Consider the following 23,366-nt stretch of genomic DNA (forward strand, 5'->3'; position numbering starts at 1 on the left):
TGTGTGTGTGTGTGTGTGTGTGTGTGTGTGTGTGTGTGTGTGTGTGTGTGTGTGTGTTCGGGGTGGGTGGTGGGTGGGACTGTAGTAGGTTGGTCAGTGTTGTCTGTATGCGAGTGCAGTGCTTATATTCTTTTATCTCAGTAAATAAATTAGAATTCTATTTCATTTGGTTCTAATCTGTCTCTTGAAGAGCAGAATTTAGTATTAATGTATTCAATGTTAGATATTTAAGCACTTATGTACGTCGCTCTGGATAAGGGCGTCTGCCAAATGCTGTAAATGTAAATTTCCAATGCTTAAGAATGTAGTTTACTGTGTACTCTTTATCTCTTCAGTTTGTCTGCACCAGTCCCTGATGTGCTTTCTCTGTCTTCTTTCCGCTGGAGTCCATTTTCTGCTTTTTTTTTGTGTGGCCTTGCTGTCCTCTTGTGACTGATGGAATGACCACCACCGCTGTGATTCACTCTTGATCACTTTACGCTTGCTTGCTGTCATGTTTTCATGTCTATAACGGTGTGTAGATTGTAAGGTGCACAGTGTCCTATCTGCCCTCAGGCCATTTTGCCATTGTGTTTTTGCTAAGGTTTTGGAATACATTTGGATTCCAGCACAGAAAAACACATGGATGACATTTGAATCAATTTAAATGGTTTGTTTGAATTTATTCCCGTTTTACTTTTTGCTGTTTAGCTTAATGATATATATTATAGTATAGTATTGGATAAAATCTGCTCAAAACCTCCTTAAAAAAAATATATATATATATATATATACATACGTATATATATATATATATATATATATACGTATATATATATATATATACGTATATATGTGTGTGTGTGTGTGTGTGTGTGTGTATGTATATATATATATATATATATATATATATATATACACATACATACATACACACGCACAGTGATTTATGGTTGAGACCATCACAGCTTGATAGGAAATACCTGAGTATATAAAGGGCTAGTCCATCAGTCACTAATCATGTCTGCGGTTTAATATACAAGTCAAGTCATATTTAAAGATTGTGTGTGAGAGTTGGTGGATGGGTGGTGGGGGGGGAATGTTGGCTCTGCCCCTGAACAGTGTGTCTCAGCTTCCTGCTCTGTGATGAGGAGAAAGTTGCTGAGACTCCCACCCCTGCCCAAACACACTCACACACACAGACCCTCATCAGGTTACAGGGGCACCCTAAAGGGAAGCAGTGTCCTCTCCAAAAAACTCCCATGTTGGTCTGAAGGGAACAGAGAGGAAGCAAAACGGAAATCCAGGCGGGAGGGGTTGGTTAATATGCTGGTACGATGCCAATGGGCATGGTGCAAGGCTAGCATTAAAGGCAGAAATAGCTAAACAATTATCTCTCTAGTGATTTATCATGGACACACACATTTCTTATTTATTTACACAGCTAATCCAACCCTATAATATAGCACCTGATTTATACGTATATGTGCACAGTTTATGTGGTTAATAAGGTTGTATATATATACATATATACATATATATTTATAAGGTTGAATAAAAGAATAGAATTGTGCGAAGCGAAAGTTTAAACTGATGTTAGAGATTTGAGATGTGAGTAAGACTTTCCTCAGTTTCTTTCTGCAGGGGAGCACGATTGTAAAGGACCTGGTGTGAGGTAATGCAGACAGCCTGCTGTCAGAGGAGCTCAGGGTGCCAGACACAATGAAGGAGCGAGACGTTTGAAAGTAAAAGTAAAGAAAGATTTATCTTACCTGTCAGATTCATTCCTGCAAGCACACTCGTTATTTACAAAATCTTTATCACTTTAATATTGTCACATTTTTGGTGTGTAATTTAATACCTCTCTATTATTATCTTCTCTAATAGATATTTTTCTTTTTGAGAAAAAACATACATAAATTCACATTTTCACTTTCCCTCCCTTTCTGTCTGTTAACTACATCTTTTTCTTTTTGTCCTAATCTCCATCGTTCACCTCACATCTGCTTGACGTGCTGTGGATGTCGATGATAAGACCTTACACAATTCCATTCTTCTATTTTTAATCTATTTCTTGGCATGTCCTGGGATTTTCAGGTACGTGACCTGCATGTTTGTATTCGATGTGTTATTTTGTATTGTTCATTCAAACAGAAATGGCATGTATGTCTATACTCTGTGTGTGTGTGTGTGTGTGTGTGTGTGTGTGTGTGTGTGTGTGTGTGTGTGTGTGTGTGTGTGTGTGTCATATTACACAAAACCGGCAGTAAGTGTTTACCATGTAGGAGCTATAACACAAGTGTGACTAGTTATTTTGATGTGTTTTCCTGTTACAGGTGGTGTATCACAGGATCAAGACTATATAGTTCTACTTGTTGAAAGAGCAGAGTGTGTGTGTGTGTGTGTGTGTGAGTGTATATGTGTGTTTGTGTGTTCCAGGCGCTGTAATACAGGAGCAGGACGGTGTGTATGTTTATTTTTGGCTCAGTGTAAGCTTGTCGATGGCTGCCGATGCATCGCAAAGGAAAGCTCTGAGATATCAGCAGACCCTGGTCAGTCTCTCTCTCTCTCTCTCTCTCTCTCTCTCTCTCTCTCTCTCTCTCTCTCTCTCTCCACTGTATCTCTTCCTGTCAGTTGAGTTACTTTGTTCTCAGGTACGTTGTTGACTTGCTGTGTGTGGAGCTCTTGCTGGGATGAACTGTGATTACATGAAGTCTTATCTACTGTACCAAACTGAACTAACTTTAAATATGGCCTTTAAAGTGCTGGTCTCCAATATCTCACACTTTAATTGATTTTCCATTCTGTTCTGAATGGTGACATATCGAGAGCTTTCTGAAAGTAGTTGTGTGGTGGCTCGAACCTGCACAAGTGACTTGTTGGTTATGGCTGTAATTTGGATGTTTCTTGTGGTTCCTCCTGCTGCATGTTAGTACACTAACCAAAATTAAGTAAATATCTTAACTTGCTCTTTTTTTGTGTGTGGCCTTCAGCTTTTAATGTCAGTCCTTCGATCATTTGCTTTAACAATCAGAGCATCTCTAGCTGTGTTTTGTTTGGGATTCTTTTCCCCCCTTTATAAACTACAGTATTAACCACTCAAATGAGTACTCATTATTCTGGTTGTTATTGTAAGCTGTGAATCATTTTACAGCTGAATTGAATGAACACCGTCAGGGACGTATAAAGTGTATTACATGGTGATCAGTAGCTGTGTAGTTGCTTCGTTCGGCTTGTTAGCTGTGTGTGAGTACGAGTGCTGACTATAACACACGCTCCACATCTGTGTGGCCGTGTGCGAGCGGAAACCTGAGCATGCAGGTTAAATATACCAATTCTCTTCAACATAGAGCTGCAGAAAGCATGGGCTCAGCTTATTAATTACAGCACATGGCCTGGCTTTTGCCCTGGGGTACCAGGGAAGGAGGGGAGAGGAGCAGGATGAAATGAAATTCTGTGTTGGAAAGGAATTGAGTGTTGGAGAGACTTGTGTATTTGTGATTAGTGCGAAAGTGCTGTCATGTCTAGCCTTGCCCTCTCCTCCTCTGTCCCTATACTGTGGTTTTCTGACCGCATTCACACTCTCAGACAATCCACTTGCCTCCCACTCATTGTGCTGTTCAAAAGCAGAATGTGATAGTAGTCTGTCCTTCTATTTTTCTTTACCTACATGCGCACACATATCAGAGATACCTGCAAAGAGAATGACTCCAATCGGCATAAAGCTCTGTCAGCAGCTCTATAAATAGGCTTTATGGTTGTGTTGATCTCTGTATTATAAGTCAAAGTAAACCGGTGCATTTTTTCTTATTTGAAACATATACATGTTCTCTGTGCACGTGTGTGTTTGTTTGTGCCTAGTAATGAAATTGGCATGTTATGTTCATTTGTGGTTTGCTGAACGTTGGTAAAGTATAAGCCTCCAGGATTTGTGATCAAAGCAGTGATGCTTTTCACCTGAGAGCATTCACACTCAATGGGATTTATTACTAAATTTGGAGAAAGTTGTGGCTGGGTAAATTATTTTACATTCCGCATTACACTCAGAGTTGGCTTGTGTGCTAGTCTGTTGTTTAATGCTGACACAAATGATTTGAAATACAGTTTTGTATATTTAGCTGTACCAGGATTGTACAAAACTTCAGGATTGTTTTTCTTTGCCCATGTTGGTTCAGAGGTTAGAAATATAGAGATAGTTCAAATCTCAGAAAGGCTTTTATTATTATTCTATCCTGCCTTACATTAAACAAGTAGAATACTAAAGAATTGTTTTGAATTTAATCATACACTATCTAATTGTCTGTCTGTCTGTCTGTCTGTCTGTCTGTCTGTCTGTCTACTACTATTTATAAGAATAATAATATATAATATCAGAATCATTTTTGTACCACTACAAGTGCTCTAGTGTTTTTATGTATTAATGTATTTATTTTAAAGAAAATGAATGAATTAGGTATTGTGGTTTCTTTTACAGACGTCTATAAATCTTGGTAATCTTGGTGAAAGATGCTACTCAAGTGTATTTAAGATGCAGAATCTGTAACAAATGGAAAAAAAGAATTTTGTTAATGTACAGTATGAACAAACACAACATAACCCATTTATAGTTTTTTTTCTTCATCTGATTGATGAACAGGTCATGTGGAACTCCTGCCCTGTGTATTAAATGTTGCTGACAGCACATTGTCAACTACAGAAACAGGACATTAATCACAACTGCATTGTAGGTGATGTAGTTTCCTACCTATATATACAGTAGACAGACAGAAGGCAGGTACAATTACGAATACCTGAATATTTTCTGAAGGTTAAAGGGACAACGATTGGGGATAAAAAGTGGCGAGAGAGAGAGAGAGAGAGAGAGAGAGAGAGAGAGAGAGAGAGAGAGAGAGAGGAACGGCGAGCAGGATGAGCGACTGTACTGAAGCCTCTGAGGCTGTAATGAATTTAGATCAAATTCTGGTAAGAATTTAATATAAGATTTATTTTTTATAATTATTTATTGACCCAGGAATTTATATGAGTTATTTTATAATGGAATTGTTACATTATAATTGCTGTTTCATTCATTTAAAGTCATTTGCACTGCTAATTGTAAGATGCCATGTCATTTTTACAGGGTAATGTTTGTCAATGATGTGCGCTAAACAAAGAGTTTAAATTTCATTATGTTAGGATCTGGGTCACTTTACAGTTCTTTTATGCTGTTCACTTTCTTTCCTGTATCACAGCGATGAATTGTTCCCAGTTGTATAATGTATAGCTGATTAAATCAGAGCTGAAGTGTCTGTACTTGAGCATGTCTTTATTTTGTTTATGAAATAATCGGATCATTTCCTTTACAGAGTTTCATAGCTGATTGTGAGACTAATGTGTTGTCATATCAAATTAAAAAATGATATTTTTTGAATTTCTATCACATATTGTGGGACAGTTTGCTACCGAGAAGTTCATTTGTTTGAAGAATTTTGTGTTATGTTTGTTCTTTTAATATTTGTGTGTGTGTGTGTGTGTGTGTGTGTGTGTGTGTGTGTGTGTGTGTGTGTGTGTGTGTGTGTGTGTGTGTGTGTGTGTGTGTGTGTGTATCTAATCTTTCAGTGAATGGGTCAGATTGTATCATGACACACACACATAGACAGAGGACTCACCTAAAGGAATGCATGATTATTATAGTTTTAATTAACTCTCAAAGACAGTGTGACCTTCATGTCTTATGTCCACATGAGCAACACGCTCTGTCTCACTGCTTTCCTTCCTTTCCTTGTCTTCCATCTTTAAATATTTATTGGACGGAACAGATAACAGCTTTGTCATATTCAGCTTTCAGCAGAAACTATTGTGTGTGTGTGTGTGTGTGTGTGTGTGTGTGTGTGTGTGTGTGTGTGTGTGTGTGTGTGTGGTTTGTTAGAATTTTCATGATTATACTTATTGTGATATAAAAACCTTATATGATAATACATAGCACAGACACTGCTGTTGCCCTTCATGCTTCAATATCACACAGTATAATTAACAAGTGAATAAGATTAAGATATCACATCTTCAGTATCAGACAAATAATTAATAGTTCTGTTTCCTTGTTTTAGAAATTTTCATCTGTTCAGTGTTACTGTCTGGCTGCTCTGCTACTCTACTACCTTTTTTTTATTTTATTTTCTCAGCCACAGACCCTAAAATAACTCCTAAAAGTCATCTTAACCCTTGTCTTGTGTTCGAGTCAAGTTTCCAGCTTCTTTTTCAGGTCAAAATTAACCATGTCTCTTAAAACTATTTTCAAAGCTTTTAAAAGTATTTATTAGTATTGAGTAAGGTGCCAAATGTATCTGAACATGTTATACATGTGTTATATACATTTAAAAAATATACTTTATATTTAAATAAATGTACTGTTTTTCTTCCTTAATTACAAATTAGGGATGAATAACCCTACTTACAAATTCATCTATACAATAAAGATCAATAGTCAAAGGAGCATTCCGGTTTTTATTTCTCAGACCAACTACCATCTGTATAATAGCAGACCTAAAAAGACCTAAAACTAGCCTCAAAAATTTTGATAAAGACCTTTTTGTTTTGTTTGGGGAAGTAAGTTGACTGTTGAGCAAACAGCATGCAATTCTTTGATTTGCAATGTATTCAGTATGGCTGTTTTGATCTATTTTGTAATTTATTCAGCATGTCTTACAGACATGCCGTAATCAATATGCTGTAACTTAAAATTGAAAAGCTTGACTGTCCTCAATTGCTTTTGCTCCAAATTGATTTTTTTTTTTTACTGTGTGTGACAGAAAATAGAATAATAACAGAATAAAATATCAACCAGTATGTACTTCTATACAAGGAGGAAAGGAAAAAATAGATTTTATATAAAATGTGAAAAAAAAACAGTAAGCTTGTGTTTTGAATGAAGTGCAGGTATGTGCAAACGTTTGTGCTGTGAAGGCTGATAATGAGTGATGTGCAAATAGGTCCAGTTCAGGCTTTAGTTATGTGTGCTGTCTGGGTTTATGGCCTGAATGACTGGTGGGGGAAAAGCTCCTCGTCATTTTCTCTGTGTTGGCCTTCAGAGAGTGGAAGCGCTCTCCTGAGAACAACAGAGAGAAGGATGTCCATTGTTCATGTAACTTAGTTTCACTAAAACATTCCCATAGTTTGCCAGAGCCTGTATTTGCAGAAATAAGATTGATTGGATTTTAATTCTGATTATTTGATAGGTGGCAACTGTTTTTAAACTATCCCACAAACTGACTTCTTATCACACTCGACCTTGTTCCAAATTAAGTTTAATCTCACATGAGAAATCACCCCTGGTCATGTTTGGACTCGTGTGACCCTACGAAACACAACTAAATATATTCTCAATATTTGCTACAGTAACTCCTAGTAATCGTAATACAATGAGTCATAATATAATCATTTTTATGATCATATTCTGCTTTCAAGAAGAAATCTGCATTTAATAAATTGATTGTAACGTTAAAAGCTATAAAAACATGTTTATTAATTCTGGTTATTCAGTCATTACCTTTAACAAATCACTATTTTTTCCAGACAAAACCTGTATTATAACATGTAACAAAACAGTTATCTGTGCTTTAATTCCCTTGATAGGTCATTATCTAATGAGTAGACTCAGGTTTTGTTGAACAGCTGTGACTGCACAGGAAGTCCAGAACACTGAGTGCTTAACACCGACATGGAAAAGCCTAGGTGTTGTTCACAGGAAATAGTTCAGGGACTTCTATCTGCAATATACACAATAAGACTCAGGGCTCCAGCTGTAAAAAGTAGATTTGAATATGAATCCTATTTGTGAAGTATTTAGGTCAATTTAATTAATATTCCTGTGTTGTGTGGCCAAAATGTAAGGATATGCAACTTGTGTAGCATGAAAGAAAACATGCCATTGAGAGAAAGATGGCATTAAATACCGTTTTGTTCTCAGACAAAAGTTTCTCTCACGCTGTGTGAAGGTCTGTGAATTACCTCTGTCCTCCAACCATACAAACACGTCAACAGACAAGATGAAAGAGAGAACGATGAAGTCAATCTTGGTCACACACATGCACACAGTTGTACACAACCATCTCTCTTTCAAATGATTTTATTCAAACGTCATTATTCATTTAAAATTTATTATTAAACTCCAAAAAAAATGTATCCATTATTGTAGCTCAACAGCTATATTATATGTCTTATGTTCTCTTTTACTATTACTATATGTTTTTATCTATTTAAGCACCTTTTTGTCCCTTTATGTGTTTACATTCAATGTTCTCCTCTTTCTCTGTGAGAGAGAAAAAAGAGGGAGAGAGAGAGAGACAGTTTCTCAGTTTTAGAGCAACCTAGTCTAAATACAGAATGCCTATGAGAACGTCTTTAAAGAAGGTAGGCTCAGATACTCAGAAGAATTTTGTAACATTTTTATTTCTCTCATCAGTCAATTTCTGTATTGAAAAGCAAAACAGAATATTTAAGAGAATGTATTAAACTTAAATATAAATGAAACTAATTGACAATAAATTTAGTGTTTACTTCTAAGACCTTTGAACAGTACTGTGTGTGTGCGTGTGAGTATGTGTAAAATGTAACACTCTTAATCAGTTCAAATAGGAACATAATCACGAACACGATCTGCTATAACATCAAAACCAGAAGTCAAATGGTTGTAAACTGATAAAAATGGTTGGAAAAACCAGGCAGCTACTGTGTGGTGTTCCCCGGTATGCAGGTCATTAGTACCTACCAAAAGTGGTCCAAGGAAGGACAACTGGTGATCCAGCGTCAGGGTCATTACTGGTCATTACTGATCCCATAGAAGAGCTACTGTAACACAAACTGCTGAAAAAGTCAACATTGGCTCTGATAGAAAGGTATCAGAATACACAAGTTGTACACACATAAATTGTTGATTGATTATTTATCTTAATAATAAATATAAGTGTATAATTTGCAGTTGTTAATTACCACTTACACTGTATGTGATTGTAAATTGCCTAATTTGTATTTAAATGCATGCTGTTGGTTTTGGGTCAGTAAAGAAATGTTAGAAAGAAACATGACTTGAAAACAGTTATCTTTATAACAGTTGTTTATCAGTTCATTAGTATATACAATCTACCTACTTAAAAATAACAAGAAACTGATTATTTTGGATATTTGGTCTGCTATTGTAGAATTATTTAGATTTTTGTAGAATATTACAATTGGGGATGTGTCTGTGTTCCAAATGATCGAATCACATTCAATCTCGTGTTTAAATGTAATTATCATACAGCTGACATTAACAATATTCTGATTAACCCCAAATAAATATCAGCTTTTTCTGTAAGAATTTATATATCAAGCGGAGTATAAAATAATTTGCCAAACCACATGGCAAAATATATTTCGGTCTGATGAGACCAATTCTAGAAGGTATGTTCGGTGCAAAAAAAACCTCATCACCACAAGTAGACCATAGCTATAGTATTGCCTGGTGGTCGAGGCAGGGTGGTGAAAAGTTTTTTCCCCCAAAAAAACAAGGTGTGTAGACATTTTATGCCCATCATAAGTGTGCGAATGAAACAGAGAAGAGGTGAAAAATATCTTTTTTAATAAACTTTCTTCTTTATGGCGATGGCCATATTTCCTTTCATTTGTGTATGTCACTTGCCAAGAACTATGTGTCAGCAACTAATTAAGGTGTGATCGTGTGTGTGTGTGTGTGTGTGTGTGTGTGTGTGTGTGTGTGTGTGTGTGTGTGTGTGTGTGTGTTTGGTTCTGAGGCATGTGTTGAGACTGTTGATCTGGGGATCTCATATTCATGCAGCTCTGCCAGCCTGGGCCTATTTTAGAGTGACACTAAAGTACACTTGAGTGCACCATCCTTACACATACACAAACACCCACAGCTGTAAATATGATTTCTAACCTGACCTTCTAAGTGACTTGTTTGCAAGAAAGGAGTGTCGCACATTTTTAATTCTAGATATCCTCAGATGTATTTCCCAGTTACTATTAATTTATTATAGCTAACCTGTAAACTGTCGTTTCAGAAAAGCTCTTTCAATTCTCTTTGCTTTTCTTTCCATCTCTTTGTCATCTCACACTCTTTATTCTCAGCTGTATGGAGAGTACAGGGAGCAGTTGGGTAGTATTGCCCAGAAGGAGGCTACACGGCTGCTAACCGAGAAACAATTAAAAAAACATGCCGGCCATGCTAGGGCAATCAGGAGAGGGTACGGCCGAGCGCATCGTGTCTCCTTAGAAACAGGACCCATGACCCCAGGATTAAGCCACTCCTCCTCGATAAAAAAACCCCAACCTTACTCAAAATGCCAAGGTGAGGAGTTCCTGATGTCATATCTGATATAGGATCATCTCCCTCTTTACTTAAACCAGTCTTAAGCGAAACTGACCATAGATTTTATAGTCAGACGAGACTAGAATGTTACATTATTCATCCTTAGTGTTTAATAGTGATTTTTGTCCACATTATCTGATGGGGACATTGTTCTGCAGACTGCCTGCAGCGGGTCCAGAGGTATATGATAACAAAGCTTGGGGAGGACTGGATTTTCCTGGTGCTGCTGGGTTTCACCATGGCTCTAGTCAGCTGGAGTATGGACTATGCCAGTGCTAAGAGCCTGCAAGGTACTCTACTGTGCTCTTAATTCTTCTACAAATCTCATGGGAACTGAGATTTTATGACTTCCCCTTCTTTTCCAAAGCTTACAAATGGATGTATGCAGAGCTGAAAGGGAATGTGCCACTTCAGTATCTGGCCTGGATCACATATCCCATAATTCTCATTGTGTTCTCCTCTGTCTTCTGCCACTTGGTCTCCCCACAAGCTATAGGTATGTACTGCTTGCTCTCATTATTTAGTTTACTTTCTCTATTTCAAAAATCATTTATTTAACATGGCCAAAGATTTTTGTCAACATTTTTCTTTGCATTATTTTCCTTAAATGAAATCCAAATTCCACATCATGGATATCATGGAGAAAGCTTGATTCTCACTGAACTTGTGATCTTCCAGTGATTCCAATACCATCCATCTCATCTAAGATTGATTAATAGGACCTGCATTTTGGGTGGGAAGAATGTGACACTAGTTAGTCATGGTCACCTGTTTGTCTACATTGGGGCAGTTTGTGTTCTTCTATGTGAAAGTAAAGTATGTTACGTTCCACACGGATATTACGTCACAGTTAGCATTATGCGATCAGAAGTGTTGTGTATTGATGCTTCAGTGGTTAAAGCTCTGGACTACTACTTGGAAAATTGTGAATTTGTTTCATGCTGCCTCGAACAATACCCTCATTTGTTCAGCCCAAATATAAGATCCGTTGGATAAAATAAATATATTAGCCCATGACTGGCTGTTGTGAGACCTAGATGATAAAGATTTGACAGTGACCAAATTGGATGTAGAACATTATGAATTTTAATTCATTCTTTTAAATCCTTTATGGTCAGTCCTTAAACACTGAAGAGGGTCAATGAATATTTTGGGTAAATCCAGGCTTTGAATGTACAGTATAGAGGATTTATTTTGCTATGAGTTGCTATGGAAAGTCTTCCATAGACTGTATGTGGTGGTTAAAGGGAAGATTTTTTTCTTGAATTTTGTCTTTGGTACCTGAAGTGGTAACATAAGGTCTATGCAAGATGCTTCAATAAAACCCATTTACAATTTCCAAAACACATTTTCCTCTATAAAGATTTTTGTGCGCAGCTGCATTTTTTTTCCAGATATAAATCACACTGAGTTAATGCTACTGTTATACTATATAACCTTAAAATACTAAGGTCACACTGTATGATTGTTGTCATGGTTTTACCTCTGTGTTTTTTGCCTTCCCTCTAAACGTTCATGTAGGCTCTGGTATACCAGAGATGAAGACCATTCTACGTGGAGTGGTGCTGAAGGAGTATTTGACTCTAAAAGCCTTTGTGGCTAAAGTCATTGGCCTGACTGCAAGCCTGGGCAGTGGCATGCCTTTGGGAAAAGAGGTTTTTTTGAATTTCTGTCATTGCTCAAATAAATACTCTGTTCAAACATGTATGATACTGTAAATGTGTTCTACACTTCAATGCTGTAGCCCATCTGCTATTCTGAGAAAATATCTATCAGCATATTATATCAAAAGTCTTTACTATTTACTTTACTTCTAAAGGCATTTTTGGTCATCCTATGTTTTGATAAAAAATAGCTTACATTTTTATATTAAGGGTAATTTTACATTTATAATCACAAGTACCTGGTGACAGATCAGTGTTGGGTAATATTAGCTGAGTAGTAAAATATGATAGATTACATGATATTTTAAATAAATAACCAATGAAACCTGATCTTTGTTTTGTTTCTTAGGGATTCAGGATATAATGATTATTGTTTTGCTTGGTAATTTTATACTTGTAATAGATATAAAATGTATACATTTTATACATACTGTATACTTGTTTGTAAAATGACAGGTTATTGTGGTGTAAAAAATTTATGAGTGCTCGTTATGAGGTCTGGGCTTTAGGGTATGGTGGGTAACTTTGGTGGGTAAGTCCTTTCTCACAAAAAATAAAATAAAATACTAAAAAAACAACACCCAGGCTCACCCGCATCAACCCAAACCATGTGGTAAAATATGTTATGGTCTTATGGGACCATTTTTGAACTTTATTATATATGGCACAAAAAGTATGACAGCATTTCACCTAAAGAGCACTAAACCATGGTGAAGACACAATAGTCTCTAGTCACAATAAAGGGAATTATGGATACTTTTTTTTTTGTCATAAAACTTCTCTATGTTTCTGAAGGTGAAGGAAAAATGATCCAGCAAGATAATGACCCAGTGTGCAAATCCAAGTCATCGATGAAATGGCTTCAGGAGAAGATAATCAATATTTAGCATGCTCCAGACTGAGTTTAGATCTAAATCCTATTTTACATCTGTGGAACAACTTGGAGAAGGGTGTGCACAGAAGATCTCATTGCTGTTTTGATACATCAATAGTATTGTATTGGCAACGATTCATTATGATGATAGTAAAAAAAAGTTGGTAGACTCACACCCAAAAAGATCACTGTATTACAAGCAAAAGGTGTTTTAGTAACAAAGTATTAGTTATGGGGTGATCACGCATATCTGCAATCAGGTCATTTTAAGCTTTTCTTTACTTGAATCTTGTTAGTTGCCTTATCACATTATTTCACAGCTAGAAAGAGCTCTAATGTGATTTGCCTTTGTTTCATTTTCTACATCAGAAAAGCCTGCCAAAAAGAAACTATATAGAATATATATTACAATTTGTAATTATTGGAAACAAATATTGCATTAAGAATTCTATTGCTATTAGTTACAGTAGCTAACAGATACCTCTGTTAGCAGAAAGTTCATGCCAATTTTCCAGGCCAGAATACTGACTAATAATTTCACTTGTCTGTCTGTCTCCCCCCCCCCAGGGCCCATTTGTTCACATTGCAAGTATCTGTGCTGCTGTGCTGAGTAGAATAATGTCCTTCTTCACAGGAGTGTATGAGGTAAAGCCTCTGGTCTGCACTGTGTTTGTGTCTAAGTGCTGAGCTGCACCAGCATATATGGTGGGTTATTCATGCCTTTATTATCATTCTTATTAGGAATGAAAAAATGGGACAACATACCATTTTGTTGTCAGTAAATATTTCCAACACACTACAATTATGCTGTTAGTAGCTGGACCTACCCATTTTTAGAATATGTGCATGATTTGCTGTTAGCGAACAACAAATCCCTAAACTGCCTAGGATTATGAGCTTCTTATACTGTAGTACTAAAATTCTTGGTAAATTAAGAGTCTTCTTCAATTCTACCTGTTAGGAGCCACTAGTAGACTTTAAAAAAGAAATCGTTTAATTGCAAGTCAGCTTCCACGTAGTGATTTTGTTTAAAAAACCTCCAATACAAATTCATGATCGATTTATGATTCCACAAAGGCATTACTACACAGAGACACTGGTACATTAACAAAGTACCAACAAAGTAGTTCATTCCATATGTGCATGTAACATGAGCATAGTTTAGTTCATTTCTTATAAGACTGTGAATAAATAAATAAATGACCCACCATTAGATGTGAGTCGTTGATGTGAGCATGTTAATGCTGGCTCACTCAGTACTAATAGCTGTCACTGCTGGACTCGGCTCAGATGGCAACTCTGACCTCCAAGCAGTGATTAAGAGCAATAATACTATTATACTTTTCATGTTGTTACATAGCATTTTGACAATCTGCAAGGTACATGTATGCTTGCATCTGCCATGTATTATGTTCTGAATAGTTTTGTCATGTATGTAGTTTTTCCCTTGCTGTCCTTCTGTTTCTCCTCTGTCTCTTTCCATGTCTCTTATTTACTCTGCCTCGCGTTTTGTCCCTGTCTACTGTTCTTTGCATTAATAGTGTGAATATTAACTGTGTTTACTGGCTTGTGTGTGTTTGCCTTTGAGCTGTTTTCTTAACCCTGTCCAGAATAGTGCCCATGTTAAGGACCTGCTGGTGTGTGCGTGTGCAGTGGGAGTAGGCACCTGTTTCGGTGCTCCCCTGGGAGGCAAGTAACTCCTGCTTTCATATACAGTGCATTATATATGTGTAGCATATACACACTGGCTTCTGAGGGTTAAGAGTTAAGAGAAATGTGATTCTCTGGGGTCTTCCTCTAACTCTGCTCGGCTCTGGATCTAATCTCCCAACTTGACGTTAGTTGTCCATAATTACATTTATAATAACATCCAGATTACATAATTATACATAATAATACTGTAGCTTTTCCCCAACACCAGCAATGTCTCTCTCTCTCTCTCTCTCTCTCTCTCTCTCTCTCTCTCTCTCTCTCTCTCTCTCTCTCTCTCTCTCTCTCTCTCTCTCTCTCTCTCTCTCTTTCTCTACCTACCTGTCTATTTATCAATCTACACTAGAGACATTATTATATTTATTATAAGATGTTAAGAGCAGCTAATGTAAAGTTGGTGCATGTTTTGAGAGATGTGTGTGTAGAATTTGGCCTCAGATTTGCTCCTAACTGGTTGAAATTCCTCACTGGGTTCTCTGAAAGGTTTTATATACTTTATCCATTTGTTTTCCCACCATTTTCCTCTTTTCTTATTCACTTTATTCTCTCATCCCAAATATCTCCTTTTCTCATTTCATTTGAATTTCCCCAACTTATTTTCCTCTCACCCACAACATCGGCCTCTCTCAGCTGTTCCTTTACTTTCCTCTCTCCCTTCAGTCGTCTATAACCCTCATTCTTCTATCTGGCTCTCTCTCTCTCAGTAGAACCCCTATGGTTACTCTGATATTCTGACCGTGGGGTGTGCTGTAGGGGTCGGCTGCTGTTTCGGCACTCCTCTTGGAGGTAAAACACACTTTTGCTCCTTCTTGCTGTTCCCCACCTCACTTAATAGATTCTTTTCTTCATTAACAAAGAAATCATTCCCTCCTAATCATATTACATCTAGTAATCAATAGCATAGGTGACATACAGTAGGTACTATAAAAGATGTTATACTCGTGTGTTACTCCTTATCTTTCTCTCTCGCTCACTCTGTCTCTCTCCCTTGCAGGTGTGTTGTTCAGTATTGAGGTCACATCCACTTATTTTGCTGTGAGGAATTATTGGAGAGGATACTTCGCTGCTACGTTCAGTGCATTTATATTCAGAGTGCTGTCTGTGTGGAACAAAGACTCTGGTTGGGCATGCACACAAAATCTTTTTTAATGGGGCAATATAAATGCATAATTCACAATTCACTGAGCTGATGAATAATTTTTATTGTTGCTGAGCTTCACTGTTTGCTCTTATCCCGTAGTCACAATTACAGCTCTGTTCCGCACAAATTTCCGGATGGACTTTCCATTTGACCTGCAGGAGCTCCCAGCGTTTGCTGTCATTGGGTATGTTCAGCACGATACATGCAGAACTATTCTATTTAACAGAGAATGGGTAGTTGTATTTCCTAGTTGTATTTTCGTATTTTGTTTTTGTATCAGAGTTCATTCTGCTGAACGGGCTATTGATGTGTGTGTGTATTTAAAGTCTTTCTGAATGATGCTGTATTTCTTATAGGATCTCATGTGGATTTCTGGGAGCTTTCTTTGTTTATCTAAACAGACAAGTTGTTTTGTTCATGAGAAGACAAACAGCACTCACTCAATTCCTTACAAAATAGTGAGAGATCATTCCATATATTCATGCATTCTGTTTTTTTTTTTCTATCTATTAATCTATGTTTAATTATTATTGTCCACTTGCATATGTTATACATCACTATATTACTTTGATTGCTGCAATTTTATAGCAGGATTTGTGTGTGTGTGTTTTAGTCGGTTGATTTACCCCGGTGTGGTGACTCTCGTCATTGCCACCTTTACATTTCCACCAGGCTTCGGACAGTTTATGGCTGGTGAGGTAAGTGATTCACTCTGTGATTCACCCAACAGCTTTAGTGAGTTTAGTGAGTTCATGGCTCAGAGCTGTTTTTAATAAGCTACACTTAAATGGGTTGTGTGCTTGACCTTGCTTTTATTTCAAAATTTGAAAATCTGTCACTTTATCATCCCTGTTCCTGTGTAGCTGATGCCGAGAGAGTGTATCAACTCTCTTTTTGATAATTTCACCTGGACAAAAGTCTGGGACCCCTCCTTGGAACCTGGGTTGGGCCGCTCCACCGCCTGGTTCCATTCAGAAGTCAGCATATTCATCATCCTCATTCTCTTTTTCATCATGAAGGTACCCAATTACACATATGTTATGTACACAAATAATGTAACATACAGTACGATACATATGATGTGGCCCTGCAATATTTCTTAATATGGCTTCAACTTTTTGACTGCTTCTTATCTTTGTTTGAGCTTTGTATTTTAATGCAAAGTAACTTTGGGTTTATTCTTTTTTTCTTGTTATTTCTATTCCTCTCTGACACAGTTTTGGATGTCTGCAGTATCAACAACGATGCCTATCCCCTCAGGCGCCTTCATGCCTGTCTTTATACTTGGTTCGTAAGCCTTAATGAGATTAGCCTTGAGATTAGTTTTTTTTTTTCATAATAGTAATGTATTTGATGGTGTTAAGACCTGACTGAATCATGTACTTATGATGCTTAAATATTAAATGTTTAGGAGCTTCGTTTGGCCGCTTGGTGGGAGAGATCATGGCCACGCTTTTTCCGAACGGCATTCTCTTTGATGGAATTGTTTACCGAATCCTACCTGGAGGCTATGCTGTCATTGGTCAGTAGCTATCTTGGATCACCTCCTCAGTTTATGTTATTTACTGCAACGCTTTTGGTCATTTGTGTGAATGTCTGGTTGTCTAGGTGCCGCAGCAATGACCGGAGCAGTCACACACACAGTTTCGACAGCAGTGATCTGTTTTGAGCTGACTGGGCAGATCTCTCACATTCTACCCATGATGGTGGCAGTGATCCTGGCTAACATGGTGGCACAGGGCCTGCAGCCTTCACTCTATGATTCTATAATCCAGGTCAAAAAGCTCCCATATCTGCCTGAGCTTGGTTTTGGACACATCAGGTATTCACACACACCGAATAACTTCTCATTGATCTCTTCGCTCCATGATTTCATTCATTTCAATGAGTAATTTTCAGTGACAAGCCTTTAACCTGATATATCTGACCTCTGCTGTTCTCTCAGTAAGTATAATATCTGTGTGGAGGACATCATGGTGAAGAAGGTGAAGTTTTTGTCTCCTCAAACCACCTATCGTGAACTTCTTCACCTATTGCAGACCACTACCCTCAAAACCATCCCAGTGGTTGATTCTAATGGTAAGCTTGTGTGTGTGTGCTTGTACAAAAGGGGAAAATACAACACTAGCAAACATCTGAGTGCAAAAGTTTGTTTAGTTTTAGGACAGAAAAAAAATGACAAAGAAATGTATTCTATAAAAACAAATCGTTTGATTGTCAATAGTAAGTATTTACTTGTTTGTCCAGTTTTGAAGAATAGTGTGCTGAACAGTTATAAATATCCAATGTGATTTAATGACCTTTACATTCAAACCTCATCAGATATAGTGTAATGAGCATAACTGTGTATTTATAAAATGTTCATGCATGTTAACAAATGCATTTAAGGGAGCAGAACATGCAACATAATCGTAACACATTTCTGTTCCTAGAGGCAATGATTTTGTTGGGCTCTATTGAGAGGTGTGAGCTTCAAGCAGCCTATGACTGGTGGATGTCTGCAGAGAGACGGATCACAAACCAAGGTCAGGCAATGTCCAGTCCAGGGTCAGTGGTCAGCTGGGAGTCTTTCAATTTGGTAGATGAAGAAGGAGGAGAGGAGAGCAAGGAAAAGGTGAGACTGGGGCCATGATGGATTTACACAGCACAGTCTACAACTTGAGTGTAATTCAATTTGAAGAACCTGGGTAAATTTCATTCTTTCCACTACTTTGACCATATTGACAGTATTTTTCAAGCAGATCCTGCCTTGTGTGTTGGAAGAAAATATAAGGGTTATTGTAATGATATCTACAATTATACATTTCTAATGATAACTACAGGTATACATTTCATATATAATGAAATAAATGAAAAAGAACCCCATGGAAACATGATTGGCTCACATTAGATTAATAGCCATCCAGACATGTGGGTTCTTTCTCAGAGAAAATGAAATAAAAATGTTATTACAAATGTCACCCAGAGAAAGTAATCCTGTCCTTATCAGGCTTATGTTACCATTAAAAATCAATATGAGATGTGTTTACAGTTTACTTGTTTTGGTGCTCTTTAAACTACTTTGCAGGAAAACACAGTCTCTGAGGAGCACAACGGCCCACTGGACACCGTGGGGGATCCCACCAATCATGCAGCATCTGGTGAGTCTGTCTCAGGTGTGGGATTGCTATCAATGCTCTTTTGCTTACAACAATTGATGAAAAAATTGAGAGTGTTAGATATACATGAGAGATTTCCTGGACTATCCAAACCAAGTGCACTTCATGCTCTTTTCTCAAGTACCCTAGATCCATGCCCCATTACACTGCAGGCCCTTTTCTCTAGTAGCAGTGTTTCTCTTCCAAATACAGCACAGCCTCTTATGTCTAATCCTCTATTCTGCCTTTCCAGTGCATGGCACGTTCATTCCTCTATTACCTTTTTAAAATGTACTGTAGGCTGATTTCTCTAGTAATCTTATCTCATTCTCAAATGCACAGCAGGCTTTTCCTTCTAGTCCCCTTGTCCCTTTTCTGAACACGCTGCAGGCCATTTCCACTAGTTTCCTCACCCACTGCATTACAGACCGTTTTATGTTGTTCCCTATTTATGTTGTTCCCAACCCGACTGGCCTGATTACTTACCACTGCATATGCAATTCTTTACTATCTGTAAAAAGCCTCAGTAGAACGGTTCATGTCTGGACTGATCTTATGATTAATCACAGGTGTACTAGGGTTCATGAGGAGCGCACTTCATCGCCTCTTGTCAAGCTCATCCTCGTCACAGCCGGCTGAGTCACAGGTCCATCCCACACATATGCATGAATTACAGTAAAAGTAGAAAGTCATTGGCCTGGTTGATCATTTGCTCTGAAATGGTGTTTATTTTTTACTTAGCACTTTAAGCCAAAATCTTCACAGTATCTGTATAACACTAGGTGGAGACAAATTTTTCCATTTTCTTTTGCTGCATCTTCAGCAGCATTTCTGCCATATTTAGTCGTTTGCCGCTTTCTAGGCCACTGAACCACTGTTTCTCTGACTCAGCAATCCATTTGTCATATTTGTCATCAATTATGCTCTACAGTACTTATAGCTGTGAAGTAGAGTGAAAAAATGCAGTTTTTATTTTTAACATGAATTATAAAGCTTTTTTGTGTTCTTTTTTATGCTGTCTTTCTGTCAATTGTTCTGTAAAAACTAAACACTCTTTATGACTTCTTCCAGGATGCATTACCAGCTCCTGTAACAGACAGCATGACTCCAGATGAGGTGAGTGCAACAATCCTTTTATTTCTTCCTCTCTTTTCTGTATAATGTAATCAGTCATTAGAACATCATCGCTGATGCTGCTTCTGATTGGCCTGTACAGATCAAAGCTTGGGAGGATGCTGAGCTGGATAAGCCGATTGATATTGATCAGATTCGCATCGATCCGTCCCCGTTTCAGTTGGTGGAAAGAACATCGCTCCATAAGGTAGTTTAATGTAAATATTTAGGCTGGAACATTGTTAATGAATGAAAAACTTAAATAAAGCTACACTAATTATGTATCTTATTGGTCTTGCATTAACATCTGGTTGATAACATATTTTCCAGACAGTGGCAGAAAGAAAGGCCTTTACTATATGTCATTACTGTATGTCTATACTTGCCTATACTTGATTTTAATATATACCTACATTTCTCTGTCTCTCGCCTTCAGACACACACTCTTTTCTCTCTGCTGGGTCTCAGTCATGCTTATGTCACCAGCATAGGTAAATTAGTTGGGGTCGTAGCACTTAAAGAGGTGAGTCACTCTCATATCCTTCATTTTGTTTCATTTCTCTTTGTTTTCTATTTTTTATAAAGCAGAATTATGATTACGTTTAAGTGTTTTATGGGTGGGACAGTTGGATAGTGTTGCTGCCTGAAAGCTCCAGGGATTCTGGCTCGATCAGGGGCTCAGGAGTGTGGAGTAGGTGGAGGTTTTGTTCTCCCCTTTTTCATGTAGGTTTCCTCCAGATTCTCTGTCCAGTGTCACTCAGGTAGGACGATTGGCTACTCTAACTTACCCCTAAGTGTAAAAGAGTGTGTACATGATGCCCTACGAGGACTGGTATCCCATCTGAGGTAAAGTCTTCCCCAGTCTTTTTGCCCAATGTTTCTGGGATAGACTTTGGACCACTGCAAACCTGACCAGGATAACGCGGTTACTAAAGATGAATGAAGCCATGAAATGTCACTGTGTATGTGCAATGTATGCTACAGTATGTGTTTCTGCCACAGCTTCAGAAGGCCATAGAAGGTTCAACCTGCAGTGGCGTGCGTCTGCGCCCCCCTCTGGCCAGTTTCAGAGATGCCAGCCGTAAGGCCAAGGAGCACCCCCACCCGAATTCTGCCCCGTCTTCTCCCACTCAAGACAAAGAGGTATGGAGCGAGGGAGAAAAGAAAGAAACAAAAGATGAAGCAGAACCCAAATTAGCCGAGTCCAGAGACACAGAGTGCAAGGTTAGCATAGACAGCAACAGCAGAAGTTCTGATAATTCAGCTCAGGGGCAGCCATCCTCCACGTCCTCTCCCTCTTCTCCTTCCATCCCTCTCACATCTCTCCATCCTTTGCCTAAACAGGAGACAAAAGGAGAGAAAGATAGTGATGATGAACTGGTTTAAGGACTGTCTTTTTTTCCTTCCACAAACTTAACTCTCTGTAGAGGTCTCTGTTGAGACTCCGGTGAGCTTTAGCTGCAGACGGGCTAGAATTATATAATATGTGATGTGAAGTTTTTTTTTTACATTTTTGTACATCTGATACAGATTCCCTTTTTCTCATACTAAGTCTCTCCCCACCTGTCTCAGGACATTGTGTACCTGCCATCCATCAGTCTGTCTCACTGTCTGCGTGTCCTCTTGTCTGTTATTCAGAAGCAGGTGCTTGAACATTAGATCTAATCAGCATGTTTAATTCTTCCATTAGTTGATGATTCATTAAATTGTCTTCCAAATAATTTAAGCTATAGATTTTTGCTTCCCTTATTACACTGCTTGATTATGATTCAGTTAAATTGTTATTAAATTAATATTATGGAATTATTCCCAGTGTCATCAAATGTGATTAAGATGTTTTTTTTTGTTTTTGTTTTTTTATTTTGCTTATTTATTTCATTATTTTGTTAATGACTTTGCTTTTTTCTTTTTTCTTTTTTTGAAAAATGCATTATTTCAGGAAATAAATACAATACAAACTTATTTCTTCTTTGTTTATTTGTCATTTTTCATTATTGTCATTTTGGGGAGGGGTGTAGAACAGGACAGGGTATTTGTCTATGGGTGGGAGTTGTTTTATTTTTTGAAATCTCGTTCAGGAAAGAAGAGAGAAGAGAGTGCGAGACAGAGACAAGGAGAGAGAATTGAAAGCACACTGGAAGAACCATGTCATTAGACCCTTCAGACAAGCATGCATAGATATAGGCATCACAGATCGAATTCCCACTTACACTTATTCAAATAAGTCCATTTCCAAATAAAATCCAAATGAATTCATATCTGTCTGGTTCAAACATATTTGGATCACATGGTTCATACTTTATATAGATTTTTAAAACAAAACCAAAAATTCAATTATGATCACTTTGTGTTCCTCTATTAAAATGAACACCAGGGTTAGAAAGACGGGAAATAAAAAGAAAAGCACACAGAGACTTAAAAAAATAGAGATAACATAAACAGAACCGTTTATAGAGTCATGCCCATTATGTTGTGTTATATTGAAAGATGGCAGTAGAGTCATACAAAAACGTTTTAAAATCACACAATCTGCACTCACAAACAGTAATAACCAAAGAAATACATTTGGTTTGTGATTATTACTATATTCATCCATATTTCTTATGTTACATATTAAGAAATAAAATACCTAGCAGGAAATGACATCACTCTTCGGTCTTGTGTTTGGTATAATTAGCTCCTGATGGCTTCTGTGATGATGAGTTAAGCCCTGTTATGCAAGCCAATATATAATTAGTGTGGATTCTGTTTTGGACGAACTGAAATTGCACTGAATGAATTCAAAATAAAAGTATGACACTGATCGAGCAACCCAGAGAAAAAGGTTCCACCTGAACTTCTTTCCTTCACAAATATCTATTCAGGGGGTAAAAATTCTACAGAGTAAAATTTGACGTTGCAGAAAATTAAGACGAAATCAGCCACTGACTTAATGAAGAGCGATGTCATTTCTATCAAATGTGTCTACATTGCTAAATGATAAAGAAGTCCTCTTCCAAAATAATGCTTAAATAAATAAATGAGCACATATCATTAACTCAGTGCTCCCTTCTGCCTGGCACTAAGACTGGTCAACAGTGGAAACTCATAAGTTGAGCTTCATTAGCACTTTATAACAAGCACTGACAAAAACGAAAGCCTTATAAACACTGGCTCTTATGTCACTACTGTCATAGTGTTTGTTTGCATTACCTGCATATAATGATAATGGAGCCTTAGTTAACAGACGATTAAGTAAAACGCCGCCAATATGTAGACACACACACAAACACACACACGCGCTTAAAAATCTTCCAAAGTTTCCAGTCTCCATGCCGGTCTCAGGAGCTCAGAAGAATGACATGTGCTCTGTCATATACTCGGAGAAGGGTTCATAATTCTGTACAAAAATAAACATTGTCCA

The 23,366-nt window shown here is 37.5% G+C and overlaps 1 protein-coding gene across 4 annotated transcripts; it reads left to right on the plus strand.

Moving 5' to 3' along the window:
- The first annotated feature begins 100 nt into the window (after window positions 1-100).
- Window positions 101-21,808, plus strand: clcn1b (chloride channel, voltage-sensitive 1b). 4 transcript variants are annotated; one of them, XM_047811782.1, is made up of 26 exons: window positions 101-649; window positions 1,624-1,730; window positions 2,015-2,076; window positions 2,419-2,531; window positions 10,084-10,303; window positions 10,483-10,614; window positions 10,692-10,820; window positions 11,846-11,979; window positions 13,430-13,507; window positions 15,280-15,358; window positions 15,567-15,692; window positions 15,813-15,897; window positions 16,070-16,171; window positions 16,327-16,411; window positions 16,577-16,732; window positions 16,931-17,000; window positions 17,125-17,235; window positions 17,322-17,535; window positions 17,659-17,792; window positions 18,146-18,327; window positions 18,781-18,853; window positions 19,420-19,496; window positions 19,922-19,966; window positions 20,067-20,171; window positions 20,400-20,486; window positions 20,966-21,807. In XM_047811782.1, exons 4-26 carry the CDS (start codon window positions 2,481-2,483, stop codon window positions 21,347-21,349), a joined length of 2,859 nt encoding a protein of 952 aa, XP_047667738.1. In that variant the 5' UTR covers window positions 101-649; window positions 1,624-1,730; window positions 2,015-2,076; window positions 2,419-2,480; the 3' UTR covers window positions 21,350-21,807. The 4 variants fall into 4 exon arrangements, with proteins under 4 accessions (XP_047667738.1, XP_047667736.1, XP_047667739.1 ...); XM_047811780.1 differs by lacking the exons at window positions 101-649; window positions 1,624-1,730; window positions 2,015-2,076 and adding exons at window positions 4,616-4,702; window positions 4,787-4,941 and having other exon boundaries at window positions 2,184-2,531; window positions 20,966-21,808; XM_047811783.1 differs by lacking the exons at window positions 101-649; window positions 1,624-1,730; window positions 2,015-2,076; window positions 2,419-2,531 and adding an exon at window positions 2,594-2,633.
- The last annotated feature ends 1,558 nt before the right edge of the window (window positions 21,809-23,366 follow it).

Source organism: Tachysurus fulvidraco, chromosome 3, assembly GCF_022655615.1.
Source record: "Tachysurus fulvidraco isolate hzauxx_2018 chromosome 3, HZAU_PFXX_2.0, whole genome shotgun sequence".
Taxonomy (NCBI): domain Eukaryota; kingdom Metazoa; phylum Chordata; class Actinopteri; order Siluriformes; family Bagridae; genus Tachysurus; species Tachysurus fulvidraco.

Bases quoted from the DNA above. Each gene is read 5' to 3' on its own strand.
- clcn1b (XM_047811780.1), top strand. From the start codon at position 4,888: ATGAGCGACTGTACTGAAGCCTCTGAGGCTGTAATGAATTTAGATCAA. The intron at 4,942-10,083 runs GTAAGAATTTAA...CTTTATTCTCAG, and splicing joins TGAATTTAGATCAAATTCTG to CTGTATGGAGAGTACAGGGA. The intron at 15,693-15,812 runs GTTGGGCATGCA...CTTATCCCGTAG, and splicing joins TGTGTGGAACAAAGACTCTG to TCACAATTACAGCTCTGTTC.